This window comes from Phymastichus coffea, unplaced genomic scaffold (genome assembly GCF_024137745.1).
Source record: "Phymastichus coffea isolate CEN01 unplaced genomic scaffold, Cenicafe_Pcof_1.1 PCOF00087, whole genome shotgun sequence".
In the NCBI taxonomy this organism is placed as follows: domain Eukaryota; kingdom Metazoa; phylum Arthropoda; class Insecta; order Hymenoptera; family Eulophidae; genus Phymastichus; species Phymastichus coffea.
In genome coordinates, this window is record NW_026706898.1 from 1072368 (window position 1) to 1089239 (window position 16872).

The 16872-nt window shown below is 44.7% G+C and overlaps 2 protein-coding genes across 6 annotated transcripts; both read right to left on the reverse strand.

Moving 5' to 3' along the window:
- Positions 1-44: 44 nt before the first annotated feature.
- Positions 45-12439, reverse strand: LOC131669091 (kinesin-like protein KIF21A). Of its 5 annotated transcripts, XM_058943713.1 has the most exons (18): positions 12067-12438; positions 8973-9357; positions 7949-8395; positions 7456-7768; positions 7060-7370; positions 6918-6959; positions 6279-6522; positions 5837-6205; positions 5210-5745; positions 4608-4972; positions 4353-4538; positions 3916-4038; positions 2667-2835; positions 2488-2593; positions 1824-2378; positions 1483-1759; positions 1085-1184; positions 58-180 (listed from the first exon to the last, which is right to left on the reverse strand). In XM_058943713.1, exons 1-17 carry the CDS (start codon positions 12099-12101, stop codon positions 1112-1114), a joined length of 4536 nt encoding a protein of 1511 aa, XP_058799696.1. In that variant the 5' UTR covers positions 12102-12438; the 3' UTR covers positions 58-180; positions 1085-1111. The 5 variants fall into 5 exon arrangements, with proteins under 5 accessions (XP_058799694.1, XP_058799698.1, XP_058799697.1 ...); XM_058943711.1 differs by lacking the exon at positions 1085-1184 and having other exon boundaries at positions 45-180; XM_058943712.1 differs by lacking the exon at positions 58-180 and having other exon boundaries at positions 1047-1184.
- Positions 12440-12966: 527 nt separating this feature from the next.
- Positions 12967-14531, reverse strand: LOC131669139 (eukaryotic translation elongation factor 1 epsilon-1). Its single transcript, XM_058943816.1, has 4 exons — positions 14236-14531; positions 13521-13724; positions 13353-13448; positions 12967-13265 (listed from the first exon to the last, which is right to left on the reverse strand). Exons 1-4 carry the CDS (start codon positions 14320-14322, stop codon positions 13134-13136), a joined length of 519 nt encoding a protein of 172 aa, XP_058799799.1. The 5' UTR covers positions 14323-14531; the 3' UTR covers positions 12967-13133.
- Between the last annotated feature and the right edge of the window lie 2341 nt (positions 14532-16872).

Here is a 16872-nt window from a genome sequence, read left to right on the forward strand (position 1 = left end):
CGGATTTAATCGTCTTTCGCTAGATCCCTACCGCAGATCGGTAAAAATGAGGTAAATAAATAAACGAGTAATATCACTACATAAATGAAATACTTCGTGTGCTAGCATTTTAGCGAGATGCTCCTTTGGAAAGTCCGGTTGTCTCTCTTGTTGTAGCTCCAAAGCCTCACTGTGCCATCACTGTATGCGTGGAGCAGACGACAGCCATGCAATGCACGAAATTAATGAATAATACGAAAGCAAAAATAATATCTTAAAAAAAATCATTTACAAATAATTGTTTACATTAAGCAACCGTTAATTACATTGTAAAAATTATTGAAAGTTTAAAAATCGTATCATAATCATGCAGAAACCGTGTAGTAGGAGGAGAAAGAGAGAGAAATATTAGAGAGTAAAATTGTTGGAAAAATTCTTAGCTAGTCGTATTCAATTCGTAATGAAGGAGTGACAAGGCGATGTTGATGAGGATGAAAATGATTGCTGATGACGGATGATCTTTCTAAAAAGTAGCAAGCTTGTGCATATTATATAAAACAATTTTATATGTACGATCGCCGGAGAACATGAACGATCGAGATCCAAACTAAGTTAAAAAAATGCTAGAATACGTTACAGCTAGGCGGCGATGATGAAGATGATTACGTGAACTTGTGTGTGTGGCTGTGTGCGCGCGCGTATGTTACGCACTCGGTAACAAAAATATTTTAGTTCTGGACAGAAAATGCACCCCTCAACTCGTTACAGTCGAATTAGTCTCGATACATGTGTCACTTGAGAAAATACATTTGCTTCCATCCAATTCAAAAATATATATTACACATCTCATTTGTACTTGATTATTAGCAAGTCAGACCGAAAAAATCCTGTCCCGTGACTTAGAATATACTACTTTTAAAGTACGTATTGCTATGAGAATAATTGATCGTTTCGTCCTTTCGTTCTTTTTTATCTTTTCTTTTGTTGTTGGAAGTCGAGAGAAGATTGACTAGAGTAAAATGGACAGCAGCAGATCACCCAACTGCCTAAGACTACTTATTAACAAGGACAAACACTGAACACAAACAACCAAAGAGAAACCAACCAAGAGATAGAGATCAAGCGGATCAAGTTATAAAGAAACTGTGGACGTGGACATGGTCAAAGAAGAATCAGGTATGCGCCACAGCTTCACTTCCCCAGAGCTGCAACCAACGTTCCAAGCTTTAAATATACTATCCTAGTTTATCGTTAAACAAGGGGATGCGTGAAACTTACATCAAAACTACTTTCAATCAGCATATTTATATAAGTTAGTCGATTATTAGTAATATGTAATTTCACCATCCCCTTTCAAGAAAGTGTGTGTTAATGTGCGTGTTAAAAAAATTCAATCTGCCAAACCCGAATCCTACGAACTCATAACCCACTTGAAAGACTATACTTATACTTTTCCAGAGAAAGTTAAAAAGGAAATAATTGATTGTGTCAGTTGTCACTCACCTGCTGGCGGTGAAAATATGTTGTTGGTTGCTGACAGTAGCGTTGATGGCTGAGGTGTGGGCACGCACCTCGCCTAGAAGCGAACACTCGCCCATCTGATCACCAAAGTTCGGCACCGTCCAAGCTCTTAGCATACCAGCGCGGCAGCCAGATATCATGACCGACCCGCTATTAATAAGGCACAATCCTTGGATCCAATCTTTGTGGGCATTGTTCAAAGACTGGACGATCTCCATTCTACCCAGATCCCAGCGTTTGATGCACATATCTCGTGATCCTGTTGAAATAACGAAACAAGCCATGCACAAAATTTCTATACACACGAATGAAGACAGTCGTACCAGAGAATAATATGTTTCCGTAGGTACTCAAGCATTCGACGCCGTCGTAATGTGGAGGTGATAGACTGAATGACTGACCAGACATGTTGGGCTCAACAATGGAGATGAGATGATCTTTGCTACCGGTGATTACTCTACCGTCCTCGGTGGCACTGAGGCACATAACCGCTGCGGAATGCGGGGTACTTAATTTTCCTACATAGGCGATCTTGCGCAAATCCCAAATTCGCACTTTGTCGCTCGAGGCTGTGTACAGCTCGCGATCGTCTAGGCCGAGAGCTACATCGTTGATCGTTGTCTCTCCGACGGGCAACTGTACCGTCCTCGTCGTATTCGAAATGTTGAGAGAGCCACTCTGCGCCTGTCCCGATGAGAATAACGTTTTTATGCAGCTATTGCCTGAGCGCAGGTCCCAAATTTTCACGTAGGCTAGCGACACGCTAAACACTAGTCGATTGACCGCCGAGTATTTAACAACTACTACATTGTTTGGGTGTCCGCCTAGAGACATGCTCTCGATTCCCGTTCCTAGATCCCACACTTTGACTGTTCGATCTGCAATGACAGACATGTTATTTTTCATTAATTAGTAAGTCGCGAAAATCAATTTATCGCTGTACCCATTAAAATATCTATTTTGAGTTTAATTTATTTTAATTTATACCTTTGGAGCCGCTGAAGAGTAAATCATTGGTTGCGCAAATTGACAGGACGGCTTTACTGTGGCCTTCGGCGACATGAGTACACTGCAGTATTGCTCTAGGTACGACCTATAAACAAATATAATCAGATCGATTTTGCTCTTCTGTATTCATTATTTTCTACTTTCTTTTTGCAACTTACCTTTCCCTGATAGTTGGAGATGACTCCTTTAGTTGGCTGGTGCTCGACATGTAGAGTTTGCCTGCTCGCAGTTAGTCTCGAGAAAACATTCTCTTCTCGACTATTAAATCTCCTGTAGGTCATCGGTGAACTTGGCGGCGACGAGGTGTCCATGTGGGCTACCTGCTCCCTAATTGGGCCGTCAGTTTGTTAGTTAAGCACAGTTAGTTTTCAGCCGGCAATCGTTCAATATTTATTTGCTTTCGATCACATACATTGGATTAAAAGAGAAAAATACCATGCAGGTTTGTATTGCATGCGGTATTACTAATAATTCATGCGAAGAATTCCCACTTATCATACTGCTTGTTATTGGGGATTAAAATTTTACATATAACTTTAGAAATGTGCGAGATTAATTGCGGATGCTTTCGTTTGTTTTATCGGGCTCTTGCGTTTTATTGTCGTTATGAATATACCAACTTTGAGTTGCACGCTGAGCACACAGGATATTTTTGTGTATAAAATCGATATATACGTATAATTGAAACGCATTGTATGTTATATTTATTTTTTGTATTTCCAAAGCTGTACAAATATGTATAACTCTTTGTTATATACAGATTTATAATACAAAATTTCGTTCTGTTTCAATAAACGACTAGCGCATTAAAATATGTATGTACATATAGTTTTTCTTCAACTTCTTGAATAGTATTGTTATGGCAATTATATTAATCGAGGAATGAATTATTATGAAATATATTAAAAGCCGCTTTCAAAACATTTGATCCCTTGAGTCAGTAAAAACATTTTAAAAAAGATAAACTTACGTATTGCTTTAAGAGATATTGTGTAAAAGTTTCATTATTAGTTTATGTAACCCAACCAACTGGTATACTTAATTAAAGTGCCTGAAAAAGGGTTGACAAGCCCTGCGTGCATTTAACCTTGAAGAATTTTGACAATTTAGCTCCTAGCTGCCATAATTCACAATTCTCTAAAGTATATCCGATTGATCGTAAGGCACTCGGATTTGCATCTCATACGTCTCGTCGATTCGCACTTAATCAAACATATGACAGTGAATCATTGTATAAAACTAGAAAACAAAAAAAGAAGAGAAAAAAATAGGAAAGTAGAACAAATAAATAGGGAAGGAAAGAACAATCAACGAGAGACAATACAAAAGAGTGCACTGTGCAAAATGTCAAGACATAGGTGGAACAGGAGAATAAAAGTGAAAGCCAGCTGGAGCATTGTCACTCACATGGAACCGCCACCTGCGTGTAGGGCTCTGCGTAGGGGCCGTGGTGACGTGCTGTCGCGACGACTCAGCGTTGGCGAACCAATCAACCCACTGCCATACTGATTCCTCGCGAGTACCAAACCCCTAAGACCATGCAAACTTAATTATACCAACGCTCCTTTTAACTACTTCGAAGTATCTATAGTTACACACGACTGGTGCTGCGACTGTGCTTTCACCTAATTCCATGAATAAATCTTTGGCAAACACATCACACCCAACACGAACCATTTAAACAAACACCCATCACCTAACACAATACTCTCGCCAGAGTAACAACATCTAGGTCGAATTCAAAAACTCGACTTCAACACAAGTAAGACAGAAGATTTATACACAGATTGGCAAAGCGAAGTCGAGCCAGCCTGAATAACGTGAGTATAAAAATTAGAACAAACTTGAGACTGCCTGGTGCACTGGGAACCCTCGTCAATGGATGGTTATGATTTTGATTTTGATCCTCGTTCTTTTGATTATCCGCGTTCGTTCCGTACAAAAGCTCCTGCGGCTGCGTCGTTCGCCGTCGCACCTTGATACTTCTTGGCTTATCGTCTGGACCTATGCTTTGCGTCATGTTTTCGCTACTAAAAATCGACACGGAGAATTAATTATCATATCGAAATAAAGTGAAACGTTATTAAAATACAACTTACTTGTCTGGGGAAGAACTCCTGGAGCTAGGAGGACTGTAGGCCGTAGTTGAATTGTTCGTGACATTACTATTGGTAAGCGACAGCAGATCTCTATCTCTAAGTACATGTTCAAGAAGCTGATGCTGAACATCGCTTTCTTGTGCGACCTGGTTCAGTCGAGTTTCCATGTCGCGCACTTCGAGCTGCTTCTGAGCAGCGATGTAACTTTGCTCGATGGTAAAAGCCAGCATTCGTTGCATTAGGTACTGTGCCTCGTCAACTGTTCTTATTGTGTTCAATAAGGCTTCCATACCCGAATCACCGTCCGCCTCACCGTCGTTGTCACCCATCTCCACCATCGCTCTTTGGCACTCTGATATGCTGTCCTAGATAATTTAAAAACATTCTATCAAGTGCCCAAGATTACAGCTTGCACTTTATCGGATATTGAATTACGAAAAATGGGCGGTACACTCTCGAAGCTGAATACAAACTAGCAGATTCTAATTTTTAATAACGGTATTCCTTACATTGAAATCCACGCTCCACTTTTTGAACGAAAGTCTCACCGTTAATGCGAGGTGCAATTATATCGTACGCATTAATCGAAAATCAATACTTACTTGTAAGTAACTAATTTTGCTGGTAACGTTGTCGATTTCCTCGTCGATATCCGCTGTATCGTCCTTCATCGAGGCAATGACGAGCTTTTGTTTTTTCAGTCTCTCGAGTTCTCTCCCGAGTTCCTCCCTTTCCTGCAGTAATCGCTCCATCTCTTTTTCCGTCTCAGCAGCGGCTTGTTTAGCCAACGCCTGCTTTGTGATGGTCCTCTCGAAAGTCTGCCAGCGTTGTTTCAGTGCCTTGGGGTTTGGCGCTTTAGCTACGGCTGTTCGACCCGCGGCTTTCTGACTTAATCCCCGGTCTCTCTTTCGCAGTGCGGTGACTTCCTCTTGCTTTCTCCTGAGTACAACTTCTTTCATTCGTCTCTCGGCCTCCAGAGTTCTAATCATGTTGGCGTTGCGACGACTTTCCTTTCGCAGCTGAGCGATTTCACGGTTGCGTTTGAGCTCGTTTTCCTTGTGACGCTGCGCTTCTTCGCGCATCTTGTTCAGCAGCTTCACTTTTGCTCGTTTCATTTCTGCCAGTTCATTTCTCAACCCTATAAGCCGAGCGAATGTTTACGTAAGAAATTATTTTTGGACGTTTATTTGATGTTTTATTTGCTATGTCATTTATTTTTTCATACGTACCTCGCAGTCTATTTTCATTCTGTGTTTGACTCTTTAAAAGCCTAGCGTGCTCCTTTTTAGCAGATTGCAACATCTTGACTTCCTTTTGCATTGTCGCGAGCTTCTTTTCGTACTCGTCACGTAGTTTTTTGACCTTTTCTGTTGGCGCCGACGAGTTTTGTTGGAGAGAGGATAGAACCTTGTCTCTTTCTTCTTGGGTGTCTTTGATACGCAGCTGTAATTGAGCGAGTTTATCTTCATAATGTTGCTTCATTGTTTGCAGTCGTCTTTGAGACAATTCAAGCTCTTGAATCAGCCGTTGCTTCACATCTATGTTAGAGGTAAGGTTCTCCAATTCACGACCTATCGCTTCCTCTTCTTCATCCTCTTCTATAAACGCATTCGTCATCTCAATAATTGCAAAAGAGAAAAATCTCCTTCGATCGAAAATCATTAAGTATACCTTTACGATCGGAATCGTCGTCAGACTCGTCTTCGCTCATAGATTCTTGCCCGTTCTCAGCGTCTTCCATCTCCGCATCTTCCCCATCTTTATTGCTGATAGTTTGCGTTTGTTGTTTGAGGCTGGCAAGCAGCGCCTTCTCTTTTTGTAATTCTCGTTTCGCTTCAATGAGCACCGAGGAAGAATCGCTGTGTAAAACGTGCGACATGTCGGAGACGGTGTAGGGATTACCCGCGGCGCTAACCTGTGGGTTGAATAAAAAGCAAGTCCATAATGAGTTGACCGCAACAAAAAAAGATGATAAATGCCGACGTGTCGAGTGGTCGAAAAGATCATTGAAAAACAATAATGATGATTATAAATGATCTTTATCAAGGCCAACGGTGAGTGAATCACGCGTTGAATACATTGAAATTATAGTCACTTTCAAGAGCTGCTTTGTGTGTAAGCAAATAAATGATGGAAAATAGCGGTATCGTGAATTGATTCCATAAATTGAACTGAAAAAACATTTGCAGTAATGAATAAACTCGTATAATGATAAGCGCGCTAACCAAAGAAAATCAGTGTACGACTCGTTGCCAATTAACACCCATGCAGAGACACAAGTACCTCTAATTCGTGTTCAGTTGAGCGTACCTGCATACTAGTTTCGAGCGAAGCGTCTATCCCGAAAGATTGCTACACGGATAAATGTCAACATTGAGACGTGGAATAAGTCAATAAGTCAATATGTCTCGTACGACGGCGTGAGCCGGGTAATAACGAGGCGGGAACTCACATGCATCTGCCTCTTCTTGAGCTGCTGATAAAGCGCCTCGGCCTCGAGTAATCTCGCCCGCAGCTCCTCGATCTCTTGCAAGTAGCCCTGTACGAGGCCAGTGACATCGCCGCCGGCGGCGGCGGCGGCGCCCGACGACAGCCACTGGCCTGCCGCCTTCTCCGCGAGCAGCAGCGAGTTCTTAGCCGTCAAAGCATCCACGGTCTCCGACAGAGCTTTGACCCGCGTGCGCAGGCTTTGCAGCTCGCTGTTGAGCATTTGGTTCTCGTGCCAGGCGTCGTTCATTCCGTCCTCGCCCACCGCTCGTTTACCTGCAATAGCGACGAACACGCTTGGTTCGGCTTGCTGTCCAATGAGACGCGGGTCCGCGGCGGATCGGTCGAACGTCGCGATTACCCTGTCGATACTCGAGCAGCTCCATCTGCAGCTGCTGGATCTCGCGCCTGAGCGAGGCGATGGTCCTAGAGCTCTTGTCCTGGTTGATGGTCACCTTGTTCTTGATGTTCCGCGCCCTATTAGCGTACTTGAGGGTGCTGAGCGTCTCCATGAAGTCGCGGTCGCTGGGCGAGACGCAGGCGATCATTACGGTCTGACTGTTGCCGCCCAAGGAGTCCTGCAGCAGTCTGGTGAGCTTGGAGTCTCGGTAAGGCACGTGGAGGGCCTTTTTGGTCTTGTCGCCGAGCGCCGAAATGACGTTGCCTAAGGCCAGCTAGGAGGAAACAGTTAGGCGCACGGTGAGGCGCGCAGGAAGCGATCGGGGTGAGCGCGGAGCGGTCGACCGCCGCGCGGCATAACAAATCCGATTTCCTGCATGAATCTTTCATAGGACGGCGGCGGCGGCGCACACGACGATAATCATCGCTACCCGTTCTGGAAGCGCAACACTCACCAGGCCGCAATTGATGGAGATGCCCTCCTTGGCTCTATCGCCCGTGGCGCCGGTGCGCTTCAGCCGCTCCGAGCCGGCCAAATCGACGAAGTGGAACTTGGCCGTGAGGGTCTCGAACTCGCTGTCCATGTTGTCGCCAGCGGTGTCCACGTCGGCGTCCGGGTCCTCCACGTGGATGCAGCGCTGCTGCTTGACGTGCAGCGTAAAGATGGCGTGCGAGCGCGACGACTGAGTGTTCATCTGCGTACTGCCGGTAGTGCGAGACAGCGCGCCCAGGCGCAGGTACTCCAGGGCCTCCTGCGGACTCGTCACCACGCGGCACTCGACGCCCGCGAGGTGGATGTTGCCCGCGGTGTCCTCGTGGATGCGGGCGCCGCCCCGCGGACCTCCCGGCTCCAGCAGGTCCTTCAGATCTTCGTTGTACAGCTCCAGGAATTGCGCGCTCACCTGCGCATCGTCCAATTTGCCGCTGGCGTCAGTTCACCGCGGGACACGTTGGCGCCTCGCGCGGGGCCTTTGCGCTGCAGCAGCGCCTCGTTTCGCCGCCGTTTTCCCGTGGTCTCTCTTTCGAGCGAACGCGGCGAAGCGGCAGTGCCGCGCCTCGACCCGGGCACGAACATCCGCCTCGCGGCTAGCTTCCGACGAGCGACGAGCGCGTCGGCGACGAGTAGTCGTCCGCGAGCGTGACTTTCGCGAATCGGTGCAGTAAGCCGCGGCGAAGTCAGCGATGCGAGCGGCATCATGACGTCAGCGAAGAGCATCCCGCGCGCGCAGCTCTGCGTGTCCTCGCTTGGCGCGCGGGACCGTCGTACCGCGACGAGAGCCAATTCTCACGAGTCCGGATTGCGGCAACGGCGTGTCTGCCTTCCGTCCCGTCCGAGGATTCGGTTACTCGCCGCGCGCGCGTCATACTCCAATTGAGGCGACGCTATCGAAGGGCGACGAGGCCGCGCGAGCGAGCTCGGCTCGCGTCCGTTGTCCGTCGGGGTGTCGATCCGAGTGTACCGGGTGACGGGCAACGCACCTTGAACTCGGGCGGCAGCTGGGCGCGCTCGCGGGCGCGAGCCTGCTTATGAGCGATGCCGTCGAAGAGGTGCTTGATGGCCCGGGGGATGATGCCAACCACGTGCTCGTCGATCTCCACGTCGAAGCCCGTGCCCATGGTGTAGGTCTTGCCCGAACCAGTCTGTCCGTAGGCCAGCACCGTGGCGTTATAGCCGTCGAGCGCGCCGTCCACCAGCCGCGCCACGCACGTCTCGTAGATCGAGCATTGGTCCGAGCTCGTGTCGAACACGTAGTCGTAGGTGAAGGCTTTGTCCGGGCCCAGGAACACCTGCGGCTCACCCGCCGGTACCTGCGTGCAGATCCGGCACATGTCGATCACCTCGCGTGCTATCTGCGGCCGGATCCTGCAACCAAACGCAACGTTTCGTCGTTTATTAATTGTCGCGACGCCCTTGCGGACGCTTCTTTCCGCTGACTCTCTCGGCGTCGCGACGCCGTTCCGCGGAAGTCTGCTGAATAGAACATCATCGAAATCGCTTTTGATACAGTTTGGCGCCGATGTAGTCTACAGAGAGGGGAATGTAAAGCGAGTTGCGTGGGACTTTGACGGCAACGATTTTTAATGTTTCTTCAAGTGCAATTTGCGACGGTACGAATGCACAGCGGCGATTGACGACGAGCGCGTTTCGCGTCGACGAATTACGCATCGCCGGTCGTAGTACGCGCGAGTATCATCGAGAGGCCCCGACCTAAAAAAAACGAAAAAAGAAAAACAAAAAAAAACAGTCACGTGCCGCAGCGCAGGTACGCGTATTGATCCGCTATCTTATCGGCGGCTCGCGATCACCATTGGCGAGCGATAGCGCGCGGCAAACAAATCCGCGACAAAAACGGAGCGGCGAATTCGCTCGCGGCAAAGTCGCGCGCGCGGCTCGCGAAAAGCGAACGTTTGCACGTGCTCGCCCACGTAAATCGGCGCAAAGCGAACCAGAGAGGAAAGAAATCGCGCGCGCGCCCACGCGTCGGTGCGCGAGCGAATCACCGACACAAGTGCGCTCGTCTCTCGACACAGTTCGCTCGGGCATGCTTTTTGACGGGCGAGTCCCTTCGGCGAAATCGCGCGCAGCGCCCCGCGCCCGCCGAGGGAACGCCTCGCCGCCGCCGCTCAAAAAGCTTACCTGCGCGCGGAAGCCAGTCGCGTATATCGCGCACGCGCGTTGCGCAACGCCGTAAACTTGAACCAAGTATAACGAGAAACTAAATATGGTCGCGATGAAATGCTATAGCTTGGAATTTCATTGAGTAATCGGGTGTCGCTTATTATCCTACGTGTATATCCGCGCGACACATGTATATTCGTCGCTGGGGATTTCTCATCTTAATAGGTCGCCTCGTTGCCTCGTTGCCTCTTGCTTTTTTTTCCCGGCGATGCGCTTGTTCAATATCCGGCTTATTGCGATTAGCTACTGTGCAAGTTCGAGAATGTTGTAACGAGGTGTCCGAGCGAATCGATAGAGCGGAAACCGCCGGCGCTTTCAAACATCAGTCGGCTCAAACGACTGTTTAATTACGACAGCTCGTAGCCTTCGACGGTGAGCGACGACTTTACGAGCGTCTCGAGTAGCCGCCTAAGCACTTCGATGAGCTTGCTCAAGTAAACTCGATCCTTGGTGAATATCGACCAGTCGGTCCGCGAAAGAGGCGCGTCCACCCGAAAATGGGCAGCAAGAGCGCCGATAAGGAAGGGCCGACGATCCCTTGGTGCTCGGCTTGCCCTTGGAGAAAATCCTTACGCGAAGATTCCCAGCGCACAGCTGGGAAGCGCGCGTAGTAACAATGCGCCAGACGTTCCCGCAGCAAACAAAAGCCCGAGAAAGCCAGTCGTGCGCGCCCACACGCAGCCAAGCGTTGCCGAGAGAAAAAGAAAGAGAGAGTAAACAAGTAGACCTTCGGCAACGACCTTTCGCCAAGTGTATTCCGGCGAATTAGATACATTTAAACGAGACATTTGCATCCGCGCCCCGATGACATTTCGCTCGTCGAAGGCCAGTTCGAGGCTCGATGCGCGCAATTCCAGAGAGAGGCTGCCGTGTACGCACAATCGCGTTAAGCTGCGCCGAGATAAGCCGCTTACGCGCTGGACAGCTCAATTTTTTCGCTCCGGCGCGCGTCTCAGCAGAGCAAAAGGGATATTGGCTACGGAGCGCGGACCTCTAGAGTGACCTAGACCGGCGGCGCAGTCCTGCCGTCGCCGCGACGTCGCGAAAACTTTCTCGAACGGCCAACGATACCCCCGCAGCCAGAGAATCATAGCAAAAGCTCCGACGACCGATAGGTCTAATCTACGCAGCCGTCGGTTGTCGCTTCGACAGCCTGTCGAACAATATACGCGCGAATTGAACGAGTCATGCAAGTGTGTGGGTGAGTAAAAATCTCGCTCTTATTCATGCGTCGCCGTTGGCGCGGCGATAGCGAGGGGGGCTTTCGAAATTTTCGTTATCGCACAACAACCTAGAGCGAGAGAGAACGAGAGTTGCACAATTAAAGGGCCTCGCCAAGCGTGGATGCATCTCGCAATCAATAACTTTCGTGCAATGAGGCTCACTTGCGAAACGCGCATTCCTTGCGCGCGAACAGTGGCGTTAACCGTGCGCGCAAGGGGTGGTCCGACGTCGAAAACGCGAGAGCGAACAAATAAAATATCATCTGCATCGCAGCTATCGCTCGCTCACGCCGCGACATTGCAGTCGGCTTCTGATGTGTGTATATGTTTTCGCCTTATTTGGTCAGGGAAAAGGAAAAAGTGCGATGAACCGATGTCCCCGAGGTGGAGGACGTAAACATTTTGTTTTGACTGCACGCACGAGCACGAGAGACGCTATGGGCATCCACCATCGGAAAAGGCATTCTATTGCGGAGATGCAGCCTTGGCGATTCACTCCAAAATCAATCATGCGCGCGCGCGAGCACAGAGACTCAATGCGACTTGCCGTACATTTCTTGCAACGAACACATCGACTCGTTCTCTCTCTCTCTCACTCGCACTCTCTCGAGATGATCGTCGAAAATAGGTTCTCCTTTCTCCGGCAATAGGTATATGATTTTCAACTCACCGCACTGCGACGCGTACACTCGAGTCGTCAGCCATCGCTGCACTGCCCTCACCGCTACTGTAGCCTGTTCCTATCGTTAAAGTCGAATGGTGATCACAACTTCGGACGTGCCGTTTGAGAAGAAAAATACTGTCAAAGCAAGTCCGGATCACGCATCTCGACGTAACTGGCGCTCCGCACACGCCACACTACTGCGTGTAGTAGACTGCCTGCTCGTCTGTGTTTCGCTCGGCTAGTCGCGCCAGCACCGACCGCATCGCTCCCCTCCGCTACTCCCTCCTCGAACAACCCGTCCGTATATGGCAGACATCTTTCGGGCCTTTTTTTCCTCTGGGCTTTCACGCGCCAGCTCAACAATATGACGGACGACGTATAGCAGCAGTCTTATGCTTCTACACGGACGCGCTACTCTGTCTATTTGTATGCGTGCACACGTGAGTTGGTCGTTCAGTCGTTGGTCGTTGATATAGGTGCGTCCGCCGCGCGCGAGGCAACGGCGAAACCAAGCTTCGAGCGACATCTCGCGATCACGCGGTCTTTTGTTTTCAATCTATTGTTCCAATGTTACACGGATAAGATTGATTTGCAACTTCTTTTTCATTTAACTAGTCAGCGGATAGAGTTGGAATGAAGAGCTTTTTTGTGCTTGCAGTAATGGCGACTTTCCTGGGAGAGGCTATTAGTAGAAATTGGCTCTTATGCAAAGTTTGATAACCAATTTTGGAGTCATTGGCTATTTTAGGAAAATGGAGCTTTTTCTGATATAAACTATCAAGTGCTTAAGCTTTTTTTTTTAAATAATTGACTCTTTTTCTTAATAAAGACTAACTTTAGGTAGCAGTTTTTTCATGTTACATAAATTAGGTAATATCATATGTTGATAAATTAACATTTTTAAAAGAACTTGACAGATCAGTAATAATTAATAAATGCAAGATTTATTATCCTTAAAGATGTAATTAACAAATGTACTTACTAATCACAAATCACTAATTTGGTCAAATTATAAATTTAAGTTGTAGCCTCAATATTGGAAAATAATATGACATGAATAAAGTGGACATTCTTTACAAATACAAATGCATCATATTAAAATTGATCAAATCCATTGTTTGCCTCAATTTGTCATCTTGCTGCATGTTGTCAAACCATCTTGACACATGGACATGTTCAGCTTTTTCTTGGAAAGATAGTCTTTGCTGTAATTATAAAATCAAGTATATTTTTTATTCGGTCATAACAATCAAGAGAAATTTTCAATTAGAAATAAAAAATTTAATAATTACCATAATTCCATGTACAGCATAATAAAGAGTAATATCTGCAATAGTCTTTTTGGTTCCAGAAACATAGGTACTCATTTTTAACACAGTATTCAGTTCCTACAAAATACACATGGATTTCTCAGATTATGATAAAAAAAGTTACTTTATGTATGTAATATATTTTTATACCTTCAAAACTCTTTTTTCATTAATTGAGTTATCTGCATAATTAACACAAAGCACTGCATATTCGAGCCACTGTCGAGTAAGAGCTTGTGTAACAGCATCATCACCCAAAATTGCAGGATATTTAGAATTTTTAACAAGAGCTTGAACAATTGTACTAAATCCTTCGGTGCATTGGTTTTTTATCAAATCATCGGATGTAACAGCCTGTTGATAAAGACTCAGTAAGACATTGAAAAATTATCCAATCACACTAGAAGCTCAACAGTTTACCAAAGTTAAAGATATTTATAAATTAGTAAAGTTGTTTGAAACAATTAAAGAAATATTCAATTTGTGTAATAAGAATTATCAAGTAAATTATTTCCAATTATCTTGATATATGTACTTGTGTAGAAGCATTACACTAATTACAAACATTCAACTGCATTTGTTTGTAAACGCTGATAAAAGATAAGATATAACGTCAATATTTTTTCTGAAGTCAATCATACGTGTTTATATTGCTGAAAAGTATCGAAATATTTGAAAATGAGGTAATAAAAAATAAAGATGAAAAAATAAAAAATACAGATATTTACAAGGAATCGATAAGTAAATTGGCAGAATATTATATCAAAAGACACGCAAATCCCTTGCATCTCCATGTTTCGTTACAGTGGTAGTGAGAGAGCGAGAGAGATAGAGACGAAGGGCCGTTACAATATTGCACACTTACATTGTTCTCGGAAACGTAAAGTCTCCCAGGTGAGATGTCGAGATACTGAGATATTCTTTGAACACACTCAATATTGCAGAGAACCATAATTGCAGAGGGGTAAAATAATAAACTGACTGTGATGAACGCAAAATTTTACACACTTGAACGCCGAACGTGCGGAGCTGTCTTGCTGTGTCGCTTGCACTGAACGCGCATACATACAATACTTACTACGATCACTTATAAAGTGTTTTCTCTCTTCCCCTCTACTGCTACTCTTCACGGCTCCACACCTCGTTACTTTACAGTCAAGTTTGAAGGTTAGGTGAGGGAGTGTTGCGTCTGTACGTAAACAGTTCAAGCTGATTGGTCGAGCCGGCTTCACCATCTTGAAAATTCTGCAAATCGATGCTGAGGAAAGCGATTTGAAAACAGCTAATTGTCATTTGTTTACCATTTTCCGTAGTGGAACATATGTGTAATACGTATATGGCCGGATATCACTTACGTAAATGTTTATTTTTATTGATAAAATATAGATAATTTTTTTGTGGTGTTTCAACAATTTTTACGATTTGCGTTTTGCTACATATAACATTTCAAAGTAGAGTGCCGCAAGACAAATTAAATTGTAAAATTAACACAATTTTTAAATACGACATTGCTGGTTTTTGTAATATGTATAAATCTATGTGTAGAACTTATTTTGAATCAAAATAAAAAAACTCTTGTATTGTAAATAAATATTATTGCTTGCCTGACTACTAGTTAATTTTAGTATAGTATTTATTTCATAGGTACTTTTTTGACTTCTAAGAATTCGTCGAATTTGTAAGTTCTACGATTAATTAACGAATATTGAAAGTTCAGAAAAAGGTTTACCTGTCAATTATCGTTCTTTGAGTATTCATCTTTAAAATGGCGTGCTACTAAAATTGTTTTTTTGCATTGAACATTGAACTTATTATAAAATAAGTAAATAAAGGGAAAATAGAAGCCATATATGGGTAATGTGAAAGTTTCTATTGGATTTTATAAGACCGATACAATTAGATAGATCTATAGAACAAAGTTATAGCTATTATAAATGAGAAAGAGGAACGTGCAATGTTTTTATTAAGGAAAAGAAAGTTTCGAAATACATTGCCAGTCGTCGTCCTTGCAGTCGTTCGTTCTCGTGAAGAGCACTGATCCATTGAGGCCCTCGCCACATATGCGCATACGCGCGCGTACGAGGGCGTACAAACGCGTACAAATCGCTAAAAATTTTGATAGTGCCAACAACAGAAAGTTACTACTATTCCTCGCATGCCCCAAACGAACACACTTACTTCCGGAACAAACATATCATAACCTTCAATAATATAGTTATAATACGTTTGTCCCGAGAGTAAGTGTGTTCGTTTGGGGCATGCGAGGAATAGTGAGAAATAGTAGTAACTTTCTGTTGTTGGCACTATCAAAATTTTTAGCGATTTGTACGCGTTTGTACGCCCTCGTACGCGCGCGTATGTGGCGAGGGCCTGAGTATTCCTTCGACGTGCAGAGGCTCAAGTCTGGACAAATTATTGAATATAGCATTGCCGTCTTCGATGAACGCCGAGCGATGGATCGTGGTTTTCTTATCGTTCGTGCTTATAGCGTCCAGCAAATCGCCAGACCCGACGATTTGACGTATGTATGTACAAGCGAATCGTGCATACGTCGCTAACGTTGACGCGAACGACAGATTGCCGTTGAAGCTCGTTGTAGACATGAGGTTAACGCTCTTCCACGCGAAATCGAAAATCAGCGACTCCAACTTGTGATATGGCACGGGTCAAAAAAAGTCAGCATGCAGCTGTGATCGTAACAACGTTCGAAGTCTTACATCATGACTACTGTTATCAGAGTCAGATGGGTCGTATGTATTTTTAATAAACTGAACCTGAAGAAAGTGTAAAATACCCGACAATAATAGTACTGTTATCATCATATGAACTAACACGATTTCAGGAGGAAATATATTCAACAAAAATAATTTTTACTCCTTATTACAGTGAATCATAAGTCAAATATAAATCATGTGTGTGTAATCAAGTTGGTTTGTTGTTTCAAGCGATATATTTCATCTACGAGAAACCCATTTACCGATGATATATTCAGCACCAAACTAACAACAGTTATCACTTCAGGCGTTCCACTTTCTGTCTATAATGCTTCTTGCACTGCTCAATACAGTATCTTTCGCTTGTTCTCATTTCCTACAAACACAATAGAAAAAAAAATTATATTATAAAAAATGCTTTAGATAACGATTTCTAAAATTAAAAATAATGAGAATGGGGTTTTGATGAATATTTTTTCATCACACTAGCGATCAATTATGTTATCATTGGGATGCAATGGTTAATAAATTTTTTCAATACAAGATTCCACTTTCGGCAATTGCTTATTTTACAATACTAGTGATGTTTAGCGCGCTTTGTACGCTTCTCTTTTACGTCTTTCTTTGTATTCTTTTTAATGCACGAATATAGATCAAAACTTTTATTGGCGAACTTGAAAATTTTAAAATTCAATATGCATTGAACATTCTCATAATTTGATATGAGATATAGCCGATGATATTATTTATTGGTAAATAAATAAATAGTTACGTGGACACTTATGATT